The sequence below is a fragment of the Lottia gigantea genome (assembly GCF_000327385.1).
Source record: "Lottia gigantea unplaced genomic scaffold LOTGIsca_31, whole genome shotgun sequence".
NCBI classification, from domain to species: Eukaryota; Metazoa; Mollusca; class Gastropoda; family Lottiidae; genus Lottia; species Lottia gigantea.
The window spans coordinates 1,927,202-1,946,745 of NW_008709027.1; the positions used below are offsets into that span (position 1 = coordinate 1,927,202).

The 19,544-nt window shown below is 36.2% G+C and overlaps 5 protein-coding genes across 5 annotated transcripts; 4 read left to right on the top strand and 1 right to left on the bottom strand.

Annotated features, from left to right (window-relative positions):
- Positions 1-1,313: 1,313 nt before the first annotated feature.
- LOTGIDRAFT_161913 (hypothetical protein) lies at positions 1,314-4,708 on the bottom strand (the record flags this gene model as incomplete). The annotated part of the gene is made up of 2 exons (XM_009057795.1): positions 1,314-1,759; positions 4,603-4,708. 2 exons carry the CDS (start codon positions 4,706-4,708, stop codon positions 1,314-1,316), a joined length of 552 nt encoding a protein of 183 aa, XP_009056043.1.
- Positions 4,709-5,475: 767 nt separating this feature from the next.
- LOTGIDRAFT_119622 (hypothetical protein) lies at positions 5,476-6,489 on the top strand (the record flags this gene model as incomplete). The annotated part of the gene is made up of 1 exon (XM_009057796.1): positions 5,476-6,489. A coding segment is annotated over one exon (1,014 nt), but the record flags the coding sequence as incomplete, so codon positions are not given.
- A 1,439-nt stretch (positions 6,490-7,928) lies between these two features.
- LOTGIDRAFT_161915 (hypothetical protein) lies at positions 7,929-10,765 on the top strand (the record flags this gene model as incomplete). Its single annotated transcript, XM_009057797.1, has 4 exons — positions 7,929-7,986; positions 9,259-9,392; positions 9,666-9,861; positions 10,263-10,765. 4 exons carry the CDS (start codon positions 7,929-7,931, stop codon positions 10,763-10,765), a joined length of 891 nt encoding a protein of 296 aa, XP_009056045.1.
- A 2,045-nt stretch (positions 10,766-12,810) lies between these two features.
- Positions 12,811-13,680, top strand: LOTGIDRAFT_161916 (hypothetical protein; the record flags this gene model as incomplete). The annotated part of the gene is made up of 2 exons (XM_009057798.1): positions 12,811-12,993; positions 13,543-13,680. The coding sequence occupies 2 exons, from the start codon at positions 12,811-12,813 to the stop codon at positions 13,678-13,680; spliced, it is 321 nt and encodes a 106-aa protein (XP_009056046.1).
- A 3,807-nt stretch (positions 13,681-17,487) lies between these two features.
- LOTGIDRAFT_161917 (hypothetical protein) lies at positions 17,488-19,123 on the top strand (the record flags this gene model as incomplete). Its single annotated transcript, XM_009057799.1, has 2 exons — positions 17,488-17,708; positions 18,658-19,123. 2 exons carry the CDS (start codon positions 17,488-17,490, stop codon positions 19,121-19,123), a joined length of 687 nt encoding a protein of 228 aa, XP_009056047.1.
- Positions 19,124-19,544: the final 421 nt, after the last annotated feature.

A 19,544-nucleotide genomic window follows, 5' to 3' on the forward strand; every position in this document is an offset into this window, starting at 1 on the left:
TATTTTATGTTCAGTTTGACAAGTATCAAATAAACAGTATCAAATACACTAGTGTTTGGTAAGTATAAGTATTGATTTAAATTTAAGTTTCTTTGGGTGATGATGTTATACTAAAAAACTAACATAATTGATTTCTAGGTTAGTATAATTTGTAATTAGTTCATTTTAAGTGTAAGTTTAATTTGATTTTATCCAGGAGAGAGTTGAAGTCGCAACTGTGCACCATGTACTTTCAATTTTCTTTTCTTTTAAAAGACATCTGGTTTTGTATGCTGAGCGTTTTTTTTCATTTTTCTTCATTTATGGACACTTTCTTGAATTGGAGTATTTTAGGTACTTGGAACTTTTCAGCTATAGTGGTTTCCATCTGGTTTTCGTATATTAGACATCTTATGTTTTTCTTATCCTTCATAAAGGCACGTTTTGTATAGTACTTTGTTAGCAATCTTCGTATAGGAGCGTGAGAAGAGACCACACAGATGCAGATATACGTGGAGCAAGTCGCGCAAGTAGATGAAGCCAGAATTCCATCAATACCTTTCAAGGTGTGAAAGATAGCTTGCCAGGCAAGGTAACATACGTCCACTGGTAGCTGTCAGAAATTATAAAACAGTCTTTAGTGACTAAAGTACGAATTTTCTCATATTAAAGTAAATTTTATTAGTTTGAATTCAATGATATATATATTTACTGCCAGTTATTTATGCTGAGAAATTCAACCAAATTTTTAAAAATCAATATCAGTAACACAAATACATCAAATCATCGCATCAATATACATGATCACACAATGTTTCATTAAAATCAATTGAAAACTGTAGTCTCTAATGTGTTCACAAACAAAATTTGACTTGTTTTTCCTAAATCAAAGGCAATAACTCAAAAACTGTTCATCGAAATATTATCAAATTCGAACTTGTCCACGATCTCATCAATATTAATGTTAACACTAAATTTCATTAAAATGAGTTGAAAACTGTAGTCTCTATTGTGTTCACAAGAAATGTTGACCGACAGACAGATCAACGGACCGACGGACAGGGGCGACGGCATTATACGTCCACATTTCCAAAGTCGCGGTCCAAATTACATATTGAAGATAAATTGTCAGAGACCACAGATGACCGCCGCCCCTTTCACGTGACTGCTATAGCTTTGATTTCGCATTCCCAAATATACGGGTCTTTAAATTTTCTCGTTCAAGTCGTAGAGTACGCGATATAGACCATCCATGGTTTTGTCGTTAAAGGGATGTTTTCTTTCGCGATTGTTTTGATAAAGAATACACCCGTGAAACACGCAACCAAGTATCTCTACGACGACGTTTCGATTCGAAAGGGGCAGTGATAATACCCATTAACAGCCAATGTTTGAACGCGATGTTCACCACTGTTCCTCGCGTGTTTAATTTCGACGTTTTCCGAAAATTCCTGTAAATAACGTAAGGCTAACGAACTTTGTTTACGAGCCTTTAAAAATCCGGTAGGTTGGGTCGTAGCGATGGTTAAATTTGGGAGAAAATTGGTACGATAGACCATCATAGCCAAGCTAGCTATAGTAGAACTGCTATGAAACGCGGGAAGCGCGGTTAACCCGTCAAAGAGTTTCAGAAAAACACCACGACCTCCCCTAAGGAGATTCACGTCGTCGCGACAATAATCTTCGAGTTCTTTACGAGTATCGAAGTGATCATTTCCTTTCTGTTGACTACAACACAGCCTTAACTCATCTAAACCCTTAAGCGATAGGCTTCGGGAATCTTAAAAAGAAAGAGCCGGTAGGGAACCGATATAATCCAAATTGTTTCGATCTAAAAACGAATAAGGGAATGTACCTTTACACATAGGCAACTTGAATGTATCCGAAAAATTTCTTAAAGGTATCGGAATAAATCGAAAATAGAAGTATTCTAACGATCGGGTAAAATACCAGTTTGTCTCATAAGTTTCAAATTAAGGCTTAATTACCTTATGCCGAAGAATATTCCCTTAAGGGAATCCAGGATTTTCCGATTACCCCCTGTGCACAAGCGTGATTGCTTAAAAAGCTGTTAATTACGAAAGCGCACGATAAGAAAATACGCATATCTTATATTATAACACGGACGGCATTTGATAGCGCGAACGAACAAAATTGTACACTCACTCAATGAGGATTCTAGTTAAATGTATTTTCCTCGAACATAAAGTATTTCAAGTTAAAATACAGATGTGTCGTCATCCTTTGATCTTTGCGGACCAATATCCAACTTATTGACGTCATAACACGATTGATAAATACTCACTTCTGGTGATTTTACAATAAATGGAGTTGACTTATTTCTGAATTTTACTCATGATTGACTCCGATGTTTTGTCCACAAAAATTATGTAAATTCTATTTAATTCTAATCTCCGACCGTAATATTTACAGAATCGCATTTCGCCTAATATTTTTGTTTGTTTTTGCAATATTAACTTCAACTGATATTCCAATTCTCTTAAAAAATATCGAAACAATTCAAAAAATTTGCCCAGACAATAGTTGGAATATGAGGGAACTTTCTGTTCCGAACTGTAAGTCAGTTTCACCGAAAATTAATGGACGTGTTTATTTCAAATATAAAATTTCATTTCTATGAACCTAAATACATTTTAAGACAAATAACATGCAATTGAAATTTAAAATATTGTGGATATTGAAAGATACCTATAATAACAAAATAATGATCACATATCGCAGTGGTTTTTTAACCTGTTTTTGTATGTGTCCACAAAGAGAATCAGCATGAAATTGATGTCCCCAAATATCGAAAGCGTATCTATGATTGGACACTAGGCACGTTCTATAATTCTCTGAGCGGTGGGTGTAAATTCCGAATTCCCGAATTGTCCGAATTGGGTCAGAAAAGACCAAAAAATCGAAACTAAATTTGCTCCAAAGGTGGTGCACAAATTCGGGAATCAAAACATTTTACATCAAAAAACGAATATTTTTAAAAGCTTTCATTTGGTCAAATCACAATTTCTTTCTTTATTTTTCGTGTACACCATGCTAGTTTATAATAATGCCGTCTATGAATTGATATTTTTGATTTTTAATAAATATAATCGCTATTATTCAATGGACACTTTTTGTGATCGAACGCGTCTTCCCATTATCTCCCTTGAATAGCAACCATGACATGTTAAGGTGACAATACATTGGGAGATTTGATAGCTACCAAAAGTTTGAACTCTTGGTTTTTGCTGTTTTTCACAACCAGGCAACATCTTCTCCTTCCCATTCAGAGATATGTCTAAAAAAGGAGTTGCTCAGCCTAACTGGTAAAGGTTACGTGTATACTATAATGACAACAATATACTATAATAATAGTAAAAATACTAATGTGAAAAGGGAAGTGACTGAAGTCACAAAGTTTGATGCCAATGTGAATGATGGGAAAAGGCTAACATGCAGTGAGTAAGACGGCATCATTATAAATTAGCACTGTGTACACGAAAAATAAAGAAAAAAATTGTGATTTGACCAAAAGAAAGCTTTTAAAAATATTCGTTTTTTTATGTAAAATGTTTTGCTTCCCGAATTTGTGCACCACCTTTGGCGCAATTTTAGTTTCGATTTGTTTGTCTTTTCTGACTCAATTCAGACATTTCGGACAGTTTGGGAATTCGGAATTTTACACCCACCGTTATCTGAGTTCTCCTAGACAATGTTAATTTAGGCTGTGTATAGTGTAGTCAAAATTTGAAATGTTGCATATTTGTAGTTGGAAAGTTTTTATTTTTCACAGCATGTGACTGGTTGTGACACTTCAAATGTCCCCAAAGAAAAGTGAAAATGTGGTTGAAAACTACTTATAGAATATACCCTGCTTGCATGCAAAAAATTATCGGTATCTTTTTTACCACCACTAATCATTGAATATTGAAATGAATAACGAAGCGATAAAATACAAATATTATTTACCTGGAACAAGTATATTTTTGATAAATCCTGACCGGACATCTTGAAAAAGTTTTTATATGTGTATCTAATGACACGTGAGTTGACCTGATGTGACCTGTCATATTGCACGTGCATGAGTAGATGTTATTGTTTGTGAAATCTGTATTTTAAGTAGGTTAATGGTTCTCAAGAAGTCCAATGCGTTTCAAATGAATTATCTAAGTATCGATACGTATAGGGTAATGGTCCTCAAGCAGTCCAATGCGTTCAATTATCGTTGCGGATTCTTTCCGATTTACTTAATTATAGAGATGCGATCGAATTCTTTAGTAAATTCCTCGACATATGCATACATTTTAAACGATACAAAAACTTTTCCCGACGGCTGTTTATGTATCGTATTTCGAAAATTATGATTCGTATCTATCGCGATTAAGGTCAAACACAGGTTGGCCTCGGAAGTGGTCGATCCTTTAAATTTTAATCGGGCGAACCCAATCTCTTAATAACATAAAAAGACAACCCGTGGCAAAACATTAAAGAATTAACGAATCATACTATTAAATATTCTTATATTCTTCATACCGATTGACCATTCCGAGAATCAACCATAATTAAATAAACGACACATCGGTTTCAAAAAACGGGCGCGACACAATCGTGTCAATTACGCACCTGGCACTTTACAGATATCGGTACCGCATTCTTCGATGATTCCTTTGACCTCCATTTCCGGCTTCCAGTGCTCAGTACACACCCCACTGATTCCTTTGATCTCCATTTTCTCTGGTTGAAGTGCGCGATCTACTACCTATAATAATAAATATATACCTTTAATAAATATATTAATAATAGTTATATACAATAATAAAATAATTAAAATAGCAATATAGAAATAGTTATATGTGATTTGGTGACACAGTCGCTTTACTATTAACAATAAAACGATTTTTAACACATGTTCAAATCAAAAAATCAATTTTGATATATGACATGTTATTATATAATGAATTTTTCGAAAACTTTTGGCATTTACTAAAAAGTAAGGAAACATGGTGAAGCTCAAACGCAATTTAAAATGTGAGTAAGGATATTACTGAATTCAAAGGTAATTAATATATTATTATAAACCTCAAATAAATGAAAATAACTTGAATTATTTTACTATTTTCAGATTGTAACATATCAGTGAAGTATTTTAAATATTTACTGGTGCTGTTGGCAGTTATTTATATTTGGACTACATTTTCTTTTCATGGAAATTCACGTTATCTGATTCCTCAGATAGAAAAAATCCAAAAAGATCATGTGTTGAACATTCCTGTAAATCAGAATGACGATGGAATTAATGGACTTGTGACGAATAAAACGCCTTTGAAAGAAAACAAATGGAAACCCTCTGTACAAGAATATTATAAAAGTCATTATGGAAATTGTCAATTTTCAGTGGTAAAAGAGAATAAAATAAGTTGTAAAAACATTCTAGAAACTGGTAGAGGTTTGATTTTACCTCAAGACGAGAAAAGATTGTGTAATTTAACTAAAATCAGTGAAAATTGTGAATTATTTCGTCAAATTAATGGGTATGATAATAAATATATTACCAATGAGGAACTAGATTTTCCATTAGCCTTTGGAATTCGACTCTATGATTCAGAAAATCAAGTTGAACAATTATTACGAACTATTTATCGTCCACACAATTTCTATTGTTTACATGTTGATAAACAAAACTCCAGTACCAAAACATATCAACATTTAAAATCTATAGCCAAATGTTTTGATAATGTCATTATTTTATCTCAAATACGAACAGTGTATGGTTCTATTAAATTGGTTTATGCCGATTTATTGTGTATGGAAAAAGCCTTAAATTCAAAAGTCAACTGGAAATATCATTTGAACATGGCTGGATCGGAAATGCCCATTAAAACTAATCTTGAAATAGTAAAAATATGTAAGATATTAAAAGGTAGAAACGACCTTGAAAGTCAACCAATGCCTGCCAGGAGTGCATTGCGTTATTCAAGAAGATTTGATATTTCTGGTGATATTCCGATTTATATTGGTGAAAAAAGCAAACCATTTCAATATGAACTAAAATACAGAAAAGGTTGTGCTTATGGTTTGATGTCTAGAAACTTTACGAAGTTTATATTGACCAATGAGTTATCAAAATCATTTCTGAACTATCTGAAAGACACTTACGCACCAGATGAAACTTATTTCCCCTCATTGAATTTCTTGAATAATGCACCAGGAGGATATAACGTTACATTAAAGCACTCCAATTTTGATTACATTTCCAGGATAGTTTTGTGGCAATGGGACAAAATAGTATGCAATGGGACATTTCGTCATGCTGTATGTGTATTTAATAGTAACGCTCTGCAATGGTTAACAAATAGACCAGAAGTGATTGTTAATAAAGTCTTAGGACGTTACGATGGAATTATTATTGACTGTTTAGAGGAATATTTGTTTAATAGATCACGCGATCGAAGTCTTTTTCAGACCGATATTTATAAACATTATCCACATACTAAAGACTTGTATAATTAGTGCACACTAATCACTTACTATATTATGAATATTCTTCATATTTGACTCTTGATGGCAACTTTAGTGGATCTGGTTAAAATACCACGGACATGGGTAGAAGGAGAATGCGCAAAGATCCCCTGGATGTTATGGTTATGGGAGGGTATGAACGGGAAGTTGGATTAGAAGTTCATCTCAACATGTTATTTAAATGTGGGTAATAAAATGATAGTCACATCTCCGATCTTTTTAGACGGGTTTTTCTACTTCTTCCGTGACTGCATATTCTTCTGGAGAGTAAAGGGATACTTCATGTAGGAGGTTACCGACATATTCCTTCCTTATGGCTAAAATTCAATGCTTGCATTAAAATTTGTGGACACTCATTCGCAACATTTTGTCGCCCAAATTGCACGCAAAAACCTATATGAAGCTACGCACAAGTGTATCACGACGGAACGTTTGCGACAATTTTCATCTCATAACCCTTCGCCGTAGGCAATGCCTCTGTAATGGTTAGCGATTGTTGCCAAATAGTTGAAAATATTCTGTAAACCTTCGTCAGACATCGTCGATCATCGCCGACCAATCTTGGTCATGGTCAACAGATCCATCGCAGTTTTACGGCGAACATCGTTGAACTGTCTTCTACAATCGTCCGTTGCAAATTTTAATGAGACTGCTCCCAATTTCGTCGATATCCCGAATGCATCGCAATACTTTTCCACCTTTCTCCGGTGAGTTGATCAGTTGATTTTTTGAAACGAAGCCAATGCCCTTGTCATCGAATAAATCAATTTATTTTCTCTTTAATCTATGACGGGTTTTGAATTATTGCCCTTGACTTAAAATCATAAATGCCTCAAATATGTCTTGTATACACGATAGAGGCACAGTCTTATCTTATTGAAACCTGATATGCATTTGTTTATTTTTGAGATGTCGGTCAAGTTCGAATTTGGCAATTATTGGGTGAGTCATTAATAATTGCCTTAGGCTTAAGGGTCATTCCGCTTTTTATTAAAAAGTTTTCATTATGAAAAACGTCGTAAATTATACCTAAATATTGGTTGGTAGGTAGATGACAAGTTAACGTTCGTTTCCAGCGGATGCTGATATGCAAACTAGGTAGTTGTTGGTAGTCGTAGTAGTTTGTAGTTGGATTACCTAAATATTTCTAAAGTTTGCTATTTATATCTAGGTATCTTCATGATCAAACTGAATTTGTTTTAAAGGGGTTAAAAACGGAGTAATTAATTAATTGCTAATTAAACAGTTTGATCTAGTTTTGGCTCGATATAGTTTTCTAACAGCTTCCAAAAAGCATAACAAATTTTAAAGAGTTTACGTAACTTTTTTAAACAGTTTTTGTATCAATAAATTAACGCCTGGATTTTTTTAGTTAAAACTTTCAGATACATTAAAGGACACATTTCTGTTTGGGGTGTATAGTTTTCACAATGGTTGCCATTGTCGCCACTGATCGCCGAGTCACGGACATATTCGCCAAACGCCAAGGTACGGCGATCTGTTCTTGAAAGGCGTTGTAAATACTCATGGTACCGACTACCGAGCATGGAAAAACAAAATTTTGAGTGACTCATGTTCCCAATTTCTAAGGTATTTCATCCATATTTTGCTAATCATCATAAATTATTTTTACAAATCTGCCTTTTATATACAAATAGACAAGTTACGTTACTTTGTGATAGATGTGGTAAATTATTCATTTCACGAATTATTCATAATCTTGCTGAATGCGATCAACATGCAAGAGAACATACATTTTTTTACAACAAGCTTAAAGATTTATTGTTAGATGTTTTAATTGTATATGCAGAGTTTAAACAGTATCCAGTTTACGGTTGAGTTCCTGAAATTTAATTCAGGAATGTTTGCTGACAATGTTGAAAAACTGTACATATTTCAAAAATTAGTATTAAAGGGATTGTAAAGAGGTTTCCTAAAGGTTTTACATGTATAGTGGTACACTTGTTGTGTACGGGTCGACACTCGTATCGGGTAGCTTGTGCCTGGTGTGATTGGACTACTTGGATAGATCACGTGGTATGCAAGTCCGTGCGATTTATGTTTGTGTGAGACAGACATTGACAGACGAACATCATGGCTGGTTTGGAAAGGTACGGTTCTCAATTGTGAAATCCCAAGAGCATGTCTCCCCCTCGTTACTGAAGGTATGTGTATGATACGTTGTCCTTGTAATAAATGGTTATTGACGCTGTTGTTGTTATCTTACAGTGGTGGCTGGAGTGGCTCGGATCTCGCTCTGCCGGGTCCACCCGACAATACCAGTAGTACTAGTAAAGATAGGACACACATACGCCTTTATGGAGACTCCAGGGTAAAGAATTTTGAGAGATTTTTAACAGACAAGGAAGTAGACCTTAGCTGTTTTTCTCAAAGTGGAGCTAAAATCGAAGATATTCTGCAACTAGTACAGAAAAACCTTCCAGATGGAAATGTTGTTGACGACCTTTGCAGGTTTGAGTGAGTACTGTTAGGCTATAGCATCTCAGTGGGAAATATATGTTAATGAGTGTTGGTTAAAAGTGAGTGCTGGTAGGTTATAGCATCTCCGTGGGAGAGATCCAAGTTGGATCCCCCAGCCATAAAATTAGTTGTTTAATTTATATTTGATTTATTTCAAGGATGCATAAGGGTGATAAGGGCGCTTCGGGGGGGGACAAGAACCTTCAGGTTCAAAATCTGGGTCCGTACTACAAAATGATGGTACAAGTAAAGGGCCTGTGAGGCCAATTGTTCTTCCAGACACACTTACAGGGGAAGAAGAAGAGTTTATTGATTGGTTGGAGAGTTTTGAGGCTTGTGCAGCTGTCAACAAGTGGACAGATGAGGAAAAGTGTCAGTTTGTGGCCATCAAGCTTAAAGGTTCAGCTCGTAAGGTATTTAACGATATAGAACCTGGGGCAAAAAGGGAATGGATCCTCCTGGAGGATGAGTTAAAAAGGCGTCTTGATGGCACTCGCCGTCCTGATTTGTAAAAATCCGAATTTTTGACGCGGGTCAAAAAATCTGATGAAGGCTATTTTGATTTTAGCAATGCATTAAGAATTTTGGCTAGGAAAGCATATCCCCTTGTCAGTGTAGGTATACGAGACGAATTGGCCAGGGACCAATTTTTACGGGGATTGGGTGGGGTTGATATTTCTTTGAAGGTTAGACACATGAATCCGGCAACTTTAGATGATGCTGTTAGAATGAGTATCGAATGGGAAGCCGTAGAAAGAGATGTACGTAACCAAAGTGCTAACAAACCAACACCAGTGGTGAGCGACTTGACCGGTGCAGTTGGCGGGCAAACCACATCTAAAACAGATGAGCTTATAAGTCTGATGACTAAACTCCTGTCAGGTATGAGTTCTATATCTTCAGCTGGGGCCACGTCTGGACGAGAGCGGACTATGCGAGGTGTGGCCCAAACTATGTTGGCATTGTGGTGAAGCTGGCCATCAACGGTGAAAGTACACGAAATTTGGTGATCGGTCAGATCGTCGTCAGTGTTGGAGCTGTGGGTCTTATGGACATATCCAGGCTAATTGTACAAAGCAAAAAGTGCAGGGCAACCGTCGGTCGTAGATGTAAATAGCCCTTTGAAGGATAGGGGTGGGGAGGCTTTGAAAGTTTAGATTGTGTAGGATGTTCGTTACTGTGTTCTGAATTAGTAGAACGGATTACAACGGATATGCTGGTGGACACCGGATCTGTCTATACGCTTATCAATAAGAGGTTGTGGGATGAAATTTGTGCGACAGGCCGTAGCACACCTCTGGGTAATCGTCTGGTCACTTTTTCCGAATCTGTCATTTCTGCTAATGGCGAAACTATTCATATTTTGGGGGAGGTGAGGTTAACGTTCCAACTGGGCTATGCGGATATAGTCCATCGTGTACTGGTAGCCCCTGACTTAGCGCAATCCTGCATTTTGGGTCTTGATTTCTTGGGGAAAAGTAAAGCAGTAATTGACACCCATTCACGGAAACTTATGATTGATGGAAAAACGATTCCATTACGATCTACAAAGAAAAGTATTGTATGTCGAGTTTCTTTAGCAGAAACAGTTACAATTCCAGGGGGGCATGAGATGATCTTGCCTGGTAAATTACTTGTTAAGGGTAGAACGGTTTCGTACCCTAAACAGGTTGGAATGGTGGAGGGTTCCAAGATATTTTCATCAAAATCTAACGTTGCTATTGCCAGAGTTTTAGTCATTTCAGATTCTGGAGGGTTACGAATATTGCTCCTGGGCCGGTTGTAATTTACAAGGATACGACAGTTGGTTTGTTCCAGAATGTGGTTAGTCCAGACATGGTGACAAAGGTGACAGTTAGCTCGACCCTGAGTGTTGAGGGAAGGAAGAAAATTTCTTGGGGTTGGATGTAGATGTTGCTTTATTGAACCAGAAACATCGGTCAGACCTGTCAAATTTGCTGAACTCTTACTCTGATATTATTGCAAAGGGGCCGAATGATATAGGCAGAACATCTGAAATTTACCATCCTATCTATACAGGCGATGGTGTTCCAATAAGACAGGGGTGTAGACGATTACCTTTGTCCAAGCAGCCATTAGTAAAGGAACATATCGATAGCATGCTGAAGGGAGGGTTGATAAGCCCATCGCATAGCCCTTGGTCTAGTCCGATAATTCTGGTACCAAAGAAAGATGGATCTAGTCGGTTTTGCGTTGATTATCGTAAGCTGAATGCCATAACCAAGAAAGATGCATATCCGCTGCCCAGGATAGATCAAACTTTGGATGCTTTGAGTGGTGCCACAATTTTTAGCAGCTTAGATCTTCTTCAAGTCGAAGTCGCGCCGGAGGATAGAGAAAAGACTGCATTTGTTACGAACTCTACGGGCTCTATCAATTAAATGTAATGCCTTTTGGGTTATGTGGGGCGCCAAGCACCTTTCAGAGGTTGATGGAAGCTGTGCTTGGAGGTTTGCAGTGGGAAATTTGCTTGATTTGCTTGAGTCCAGAATGTAATCAATCTTATCTTATATTAAAGCAGAGACTGATCGAAGCTCCGATATTGGCTTAAATGGGATAAATTGGAGTTATGTGGTCAGGTGTTGAAAATCAATACGGAGGGGAGTGCACAGTACTCCTAAACGGTCTGTTTCAGAAGTGTTGAATTTGGCTCATAATGCGGTCTATGGGGGACATCCGGTGGTTCTTAAAACCGAACAAAGGATTAAGGATAGGTTCTATTGGTATGGATTACGGAAGGATGTAGAGATACACTGTAGAGATTGTATGAAATGTGCAAGTCGGAGGGGTCCAAGTAAGAAGAGAATTGCTCCCTTACAACCTCATTCGGTCGGTGCTCCATTTGAAAAGATAGCTCTAGATATATTATTTCCCGTTTCTGTATCTGATCTTGGAAACAAATATGTACTTGTCATTTCAGACTATTTTACCAAATGGGTGGAGGCCTTCCCATTAGTAGATCATAAGGCCGAGACTGTTGCTCGTATATTGGTAGATGAGTTTATTTGTAGGTATGGTATTCCTTTTCAAATTCATAATTTGACTTTAATTCTAAGTTATTTAGGGATGTTTGTGAAATCCTTGGCATTAAGAAAACCAGGACTACTCCTTATCACCCAGAGTCTGATGGACTGGTTGAAAGATTCAATAGGACCCTAGCTGACATGAGTAAATATATAAACGAAAACCATACAGATTGGGATGTTCACCTACCCAGAGTTATGATGGCTTACAGGACAAGTGTTCACAAAAAGACGAAGTTTACACCTGTTTATTTGATGTTTGGGAGAGAAATAAGTTGCCATTGGATATAGTTTATGGTAGTCCACCAGGAAAGGAGCACTCGTTGGGACGTTATGTTCAAGAATTGCAAGATGGGTTTGTAAAAGTATACGAACTGGTTCGACAAAATTTGAGTGTAGGTCAGGAACGTATGGCTGATTATTATGATAGGAGAATCTTTAGAGAGTTTTAAGGAGGGTGAGCTGGTATGGTGTTCTAATAAAAATGTTAAGCGTGGTTTGACCAAAAAGTTTCTGAGGCCATGGTCTGGTCCGTGGGTCGTAAAGAAAAGGATTTCAGATTTGGTGTATCGTATTAAGTTGGAAGGGGGGGAAATAAGAAGGGTTGTTCATTTTAACAATCTAAAGCCATGTCGGGTGTGTCATGAAGTTGTTGAGAAGAATGTTACAAGTCCTCCTTCAAATGCTTCTGGGTTTACATGTGAGCAGGCTAGCAGCATAAAACCCAGTGGTACTGATGGATTGGACAAACGTAAAGTAGTGAGGAGTTGGGAACAGAAACAAGGAAATGGGTGATGATGTAGAACTGGTGGATGAGGCCGACTACCACGAACTTAATCTTGGTTCTGGGGTAGATTTCGATTCGGCTAGGACAACTGATGACCCGGCCGTAGATCCCAATTTAGCTGCTGATGGTGTTGGTGAACCTATGTTGGAAGATACTACAGTCATAGATCGAGGTGGAAGACCAGTAAGGCTGAGAAGAGCGGTTTGGTCGCGTGATTATGTGCTCGACGATAGTGTTTAAATGTTATATTTTTGATGTCCATAGAATTTCGAAGTCACGACCCGGGGCGTGTCTTTTTAAGAGGGGGAGCTATGTTGTGTACGGGTCGACACTCGTATCGGGTAGCTTGTGCCTGGTGTGATTGGACTACTTGGATAGATCACGTGGTATGCAAGTCCGTGCGATTTATGTTTGTGTGAGACAGGCATTGACAGACGAACATCATGGCTAGTTTGGAAAGGTTCGGTTCTCAATTGTGAAATCCCAAGAGCATGTCTCCCCCTCGTTACTGAAGGTATGTGTATGATATGTTGTCCTTGTAATAAATGGTAATTAACGCTGTTGTTGTTATCTTACACACTGATATCATCAATTTGTTTTGTGTCAGTGGCGGATTTTTGACTTCTTGGGTCGTGGGCAAACGAACGGTAAAGGGCCTAATTTCTCATTTTAGGGAGGTGGCATGGTGTGATTACAATTTTATGGCAAGAAGTTTGCAACCTTTCTTTTCAGGAACAGATCATTCAGTTCATCAGCATCAATGTCTGCACGATATCGGCATTCATCACCATTAGGCTCAAACAATTTAGTCGATTCTCACACATCACGCTCCCAGTAGGATGGGCCTGCGGAAATTTATTAACTGTTTGATAATTTTTAATGTTACAAAATTTGTCATGGGCCGAATTTCCCATGGGCCGAAAAAGTCAGTTGCCTAGTTTGCCTATAGATTAATCCGCCTCTGATTTGTGCGATTCTAACTTGCCCACCGACCTTCTGTGATCCCTGTAATTCCACTAAAACTCTTTATAATCCCTTTTAATTTCATTAGCTCTATATTTTAACGCATTTATGTTGATCTGTTCTAATTGAACTTGACTGTCCAGCGACGGAAAATCAAGAGGCACCTAATTTTCATCTGATTTTAATGATTTTTAATGTGGTCATGTATTACAATAACATCTTGGTCGAAATTCGAAATCAAAGTTCGAAATTGATGATTTTTCTATAAACGGATTTTGAATTATTGCCCTTGACTTACTAAAAAATGCTTCTACATGTTGCTGAATTCACTCCAATAAATGATACATGCATTAAATTTGCCATCCTTTAAAATAGAGAAAAATGGCAGACTTTTATTTACAGTTAAATTTTGTGTTGGATTATTTCCCTTGAACTTGAAACATTTCAATTTTAGTCTTCCTTTAACTTTTTATTTTCGTACGTAAAACGCTTCTGTCAATACACTCAATTATAAATTCAAACTTTGTTTAAAAACAAAACATTCCTATTAATGACAGTGTTGATATCACTCCAATAAATGATAATGGCAATTTCATTGAGTATACATACGAATTTTGTCCTCAATAATTCTCAATTAAGAGAATAATAGCACAATTGTTTTATTGATAATTTTTCTGATGGATTATCTCCCTTCAACTTTAAAGATTTCACTGCAACCAGTTTCAAGTTTTCCTTTAAAGCTATCTTGATTTAATTAGGCTCAAATTAATTATTAACAAAATATTAAAACCATTAAACCGTCATATTTATTACTAGCAGTCGCCACCCTCGAAGAAATATGGCGGCCACATACCCACTAAAGACGCAGTTAAGACACGCCCATCAATCAGTTTGGAAGAATGAAGACCATCGAGTAACTCACGCCAAACCACTCCGACCAGATCACGAATTATCAAAAACCAAACCAACGACACAAAATCATCGCATTCGAACCAATCCAACTACCGATATTAGCATTCGCTGGCAGCGAAGATTAACTTGCCATCTCCCAACCAACTAACAATCAGTTGATATCCAGACCTTGGACTATTAACATCGAATATCACCACTCACGGTGATAACAATGAACTTTGAATCTAGCCAACGTTGACTTTATCTATACAAACAATAGAGGTAAAAACATTCCTATTAATGACAGTGTTGATATCACTCCAATAAATGATAATGGCAATTTCATTGAGTATACATACGAATTTTGTCCTCAATAATTCTCAATTAAGAGAATAATAGCACAATTGTTTTATTGATAATTTTTCTGATGGATTATCTCCCTTCAACTTTAAAGATTTCACTGCAACCAGTTTCAAGTTTTCCTTTAAAGCTATCTTGATTTAATTAGGCTCAAATTAATTATTAACAAAATATTAAAACCATTAAACCGTCATATTTATTACTAGCAGTCGCCACCCTCGAAGAAATATGGCGGCCACATACCCACTAAAGACGCAGTTAAGACACGCCCATCAATCAGTTTGGAAGAATGAAGACCATCGAGTAACTCACGCCAAACCACTCCGACCAGATCACGAATTATCAAAAACCAAACCAACGACACAAAATCATCGCATTCGAACCAATCCAACTACCGATATTAGCATTCGCTGGCAGCGAAGATTAACTTGCCATCTCCCAACCAACTAACAATCAGTTGATATCCAGACCTTGGACTATTAACATCGAATATCACCACTCACGGTGATAACAATGAACTTTGAATCTAGCCAACGTTGACTTTATCTATACAAACAATAGAGGTAAAAACAAAATTTCACGATTGTTAAAAAATGAGGAGTATTCCTGAAATACATCATAATAGAACAATAGATTATGAAGCAATTAGACATATTTTCATAAATCATACTCTCCTCCCATTGACAGCTGTAAGATTTCTCGCCTAGAAAAACAATATTTGTATTTATTGAAAAGTTATAGAAGTTCAAAACCATTTTTAATACTCGTGTGACCGCCTTTTTTACTCACATATGAGGGGGTAAGGGGCGTTCTCTCACACTTTTGTAACATAATTGTTTGGTTCAGCTGCCAACTGCTTAAAGAGTTTCTGAAGGAGCTTAGAATCAGGACAGCTTAAATCAGGTGTAACACTCACGACCCGAGATTCAATTTGTCGTTCGTTCATCAACATTTTCCATTCTAATGAAAGAGAGCTTGCCAGGCAAGGTAATATTCGCCCACTGACAGCTTTGATTTTGAATAAACATATTTAGCAGTACAGTAACAATCACCAGTATGAAATATTTAACCTTCAGACATTCACTTCTTTTGAACTCTTTAGGGCGATACTGAATAATACTGAGTATGAGTTATTGCCCTTGTTCTTGAAAAAGTGTTCATTTTTTTTTAGTGCGGAACTGTATAATAAAGCCAGATTTTGTAAAAATTCATGCCTTTTAGTGTTTAATTGGAAAGCATTTTCCAGAACTAGGTCAATAACTCCTGTGACATTTTTAGATTTTTCTGATTTAGGTTTGTTCCATGGATGATAAGAAACAGTTTCGCCAAGTCTCGTCATAATCCATCAAGAATTGAGCCTTCTAGAATCTTTACGAGCTAAAAGAACAGGGGCAATAACTGATACTAAATATTTTTCGATTTTTCTGATTTTCGACTCCCCAAGTTTCTTCAAAATTCGTCAACAAGTGTTTCTTCTGGGGTTTATGAGCTAAAAATTGAACGGGTTCTCAAGGACAAGGGCAGTAACTCCTTGTAAATATTTATTGATTTTTCTGAGTTAGGGTTCTTACTTGGTTGATTACGAACACTTACAACAAGTTTCGTCAAAATCCGTCAAGAATTGTGTCATCTAGAGTGTTTACGAGCTAAAAATTGAACGCGTTTTCAAAAACAAGGCAATAACTCATACTAAATATTTTTCGATTTTTCTGATTTTCATTAGGCTTTATCCTTGGGTGATTACGAACACTCATTTCAAGTTTCGTCAAAATCTGTCAAGAATTGTGCCTTGCTATAGAGTGTTTACGAGCTAAAAATTGAACATGATGTAATTCAACAAAAATAACCTTTGTTAATGTTTGAATTTCAGATTTGTGTTGTTACTCGTTTAAATATTTCAGATGTCATTAGGGAATGGTTGAATTAGTATTGTAATGAAGATTTTATAGATTACATGACGAGTGTTGAACTAATTAACAAATTAACTTTGATCACGAAAATTTATTTAAAGGGAGACGGTAGCCTACTCTATTATGTATCAATTCGCCAACTAATATAGGTGAATGTGAGCCACTATTTAAATTTCAGGAATAAATTTGAGAATGAATGTTGGAATTTAAACATTAAGTTTGAAGTTTCGTCTCGTAGATACCTTTTGTTTTTGTTTTTTTATCTCCATGCTAAGAATTTCAGTAATTGATAATTTGTTTTTTTATATTAAAACATTGGATCGAATCTTGTTTCAGAAACATCGTTTATATTGACAAACAATATGATTCTCACACTGATCTGGCCATTAAAAATTCAGCACCATTACACACTGACAGACACGAATATAGACAAGACTCTAAAAGGGTAGAGGATACTGTTTGTATTCACTTGTTCCTTCGTTCTGTGGAATTTTTTAATGTCATGAACACTATTTGGAATGTTTGAAAGTAACTGTATTTAGTGATATATATAATGTCTGGAAAAGAACAGGTTATTGAACTTGGTGATTTTGGTAATGACATAGACGACGAAGATGCAGCAGAATTTAGTAATGAGTTAGAAAAGTTGAAGACAAAGCTTGATCAAGATGACTCAGAATCAGCTTCACCTGATACGCCGTCCACTCCAGTCAAAATTAGTGTCACTGAAAGCAGTCCAACTAATTCACTCGTGTGCGATAAGTCTGGGAAAAGGTATGTTGCTTCTTATTTTTCAAAGTTTTATTTACGGAAAGGGTTTGGGGTGTTTCATTGCGATCATGCAGCTGATGAAATCTGAGAGAAATTGATTTTGGAACTCAATTGCCTTCAATTTGTCGGTCTTTTTTTAGCTTAAATTTGCAAACACATGTATTCAGTTGATTGCATCTGGTTGCAGTTTTAGATGGGGCTATTTATACTATTTGATCAAATATGTAACACATATCACATTAAGATTTCATATGCTGAAATAAATTATATATAATCTGAGCACTCGAGGTAATAAATCGATAACTGACATTACTGGAATGAATATCGGATATGGTTCAGTTTCTGGTTACCTACGAATATGTGATACCATCAAAGAGAAATGCAAACGATTAATGACACAGTTGGTCGAGCTGTGCTCATTATATGCCACAAGTATTGTTCACCAAATTTGATATACGACAAAATGCAAACTTCACTATGACCTATAATGTAAAGAAACTATCAGATAGAGGTACTTTTTTGTGGGTTTCCGGAAATACGATGAATTTTCAGAATTGAGAATATTGTATTTTTATGTTTTCTGATATTTGCGTCTCTGTTGTAATCTAACAAGTTTTCTACCAAATGTCCTTCCTAATGACGTTATTATTATCCAATCAAAGTGTGTTTTGTAGAACCTGTGCCTTGATAAAATAAGGAATAGTGGGAAAGCGAAACTCAAGGAGGATGTCATATCGCTTTACTTTGGCTTTCGCTATCCCACAATTTGTTATTTATCAAGAAGCATGACACACTTTGATTTGTTAACAATATTACCTTTCGGAAGGGTGTTTGGTTGAAAAGTCGTTAAATTACAATGGATACTAAAGTCTTCAGAAAAAAATCTTGACTAGATGTTTTTGTTAGCTTTTGGAAAACAAATCTTTCCATTTCTATTTTTGTTGTTTTTCAGCACGACTCAGAAGTCTGAAAAAGCGAAGGATTTAGAGAAAACTAATACAGATGATATTATAAAACAACTAGTTAGTAATCAGGGTAATGGATCAGCGAAACAACTTAAACCACCAGAGTCCAAACCAGGAGCTGTTTGTTTCAACTATCCTAATACAGATCTGACTCATTTGGATGTGAAAGAGGCAGTTGAAAAATATCTACAGTCTCAGCCTGATATTATGATAGAGAAGATTGAATTTCAACCACGTTGCAAACTTATGTTACCACCTGATAAAGTTGAGACCAATATTTGTCGTTGGGTCATCACGGTAGATTCTGACTGGGGGCGTAAACGTTTAAATAATAGAGAATTTTCTATACGTGATATCAGCATTGTGCTGAAGAACTATGACGAAATTGTTGCTCTGGAATTTAGGCAATTTGGACGGATGGCTCAAATCATGAATCTTATAAATAGAAAATGATGTAAGAACTTTTAACTCTTGCTACCCACCCGTATTGTTATGATTAAAAATTCTTGACCATCATTAATATTTGTTTACAGTTTTTATTTGATCGGGATAAAACATGGTAGGCCTATGTATATTAATAAGATCTCGTTGAAATTATGAGGAAGGGTTTGGGAGTTATTGTCATTGGCACTTTGGATTGTAGCTGAGATAAAACGTACACATTTACGATTTCCTTGTCACGTTCAAAATTATGCAGTGAAACCATATTTCGATAAATGGTTCAACTTTTCGGTGCAGATGCTTTACAGGTTACAATTATATTTTGATCGAGATGGTACTTTTTATGTAGATGCATATCGACGAAAAGTGGAAAGAGTTCAGTATTGAGCATTTTATAAGTAACTACGTTTCACTTGTGACAAATACCATCGGA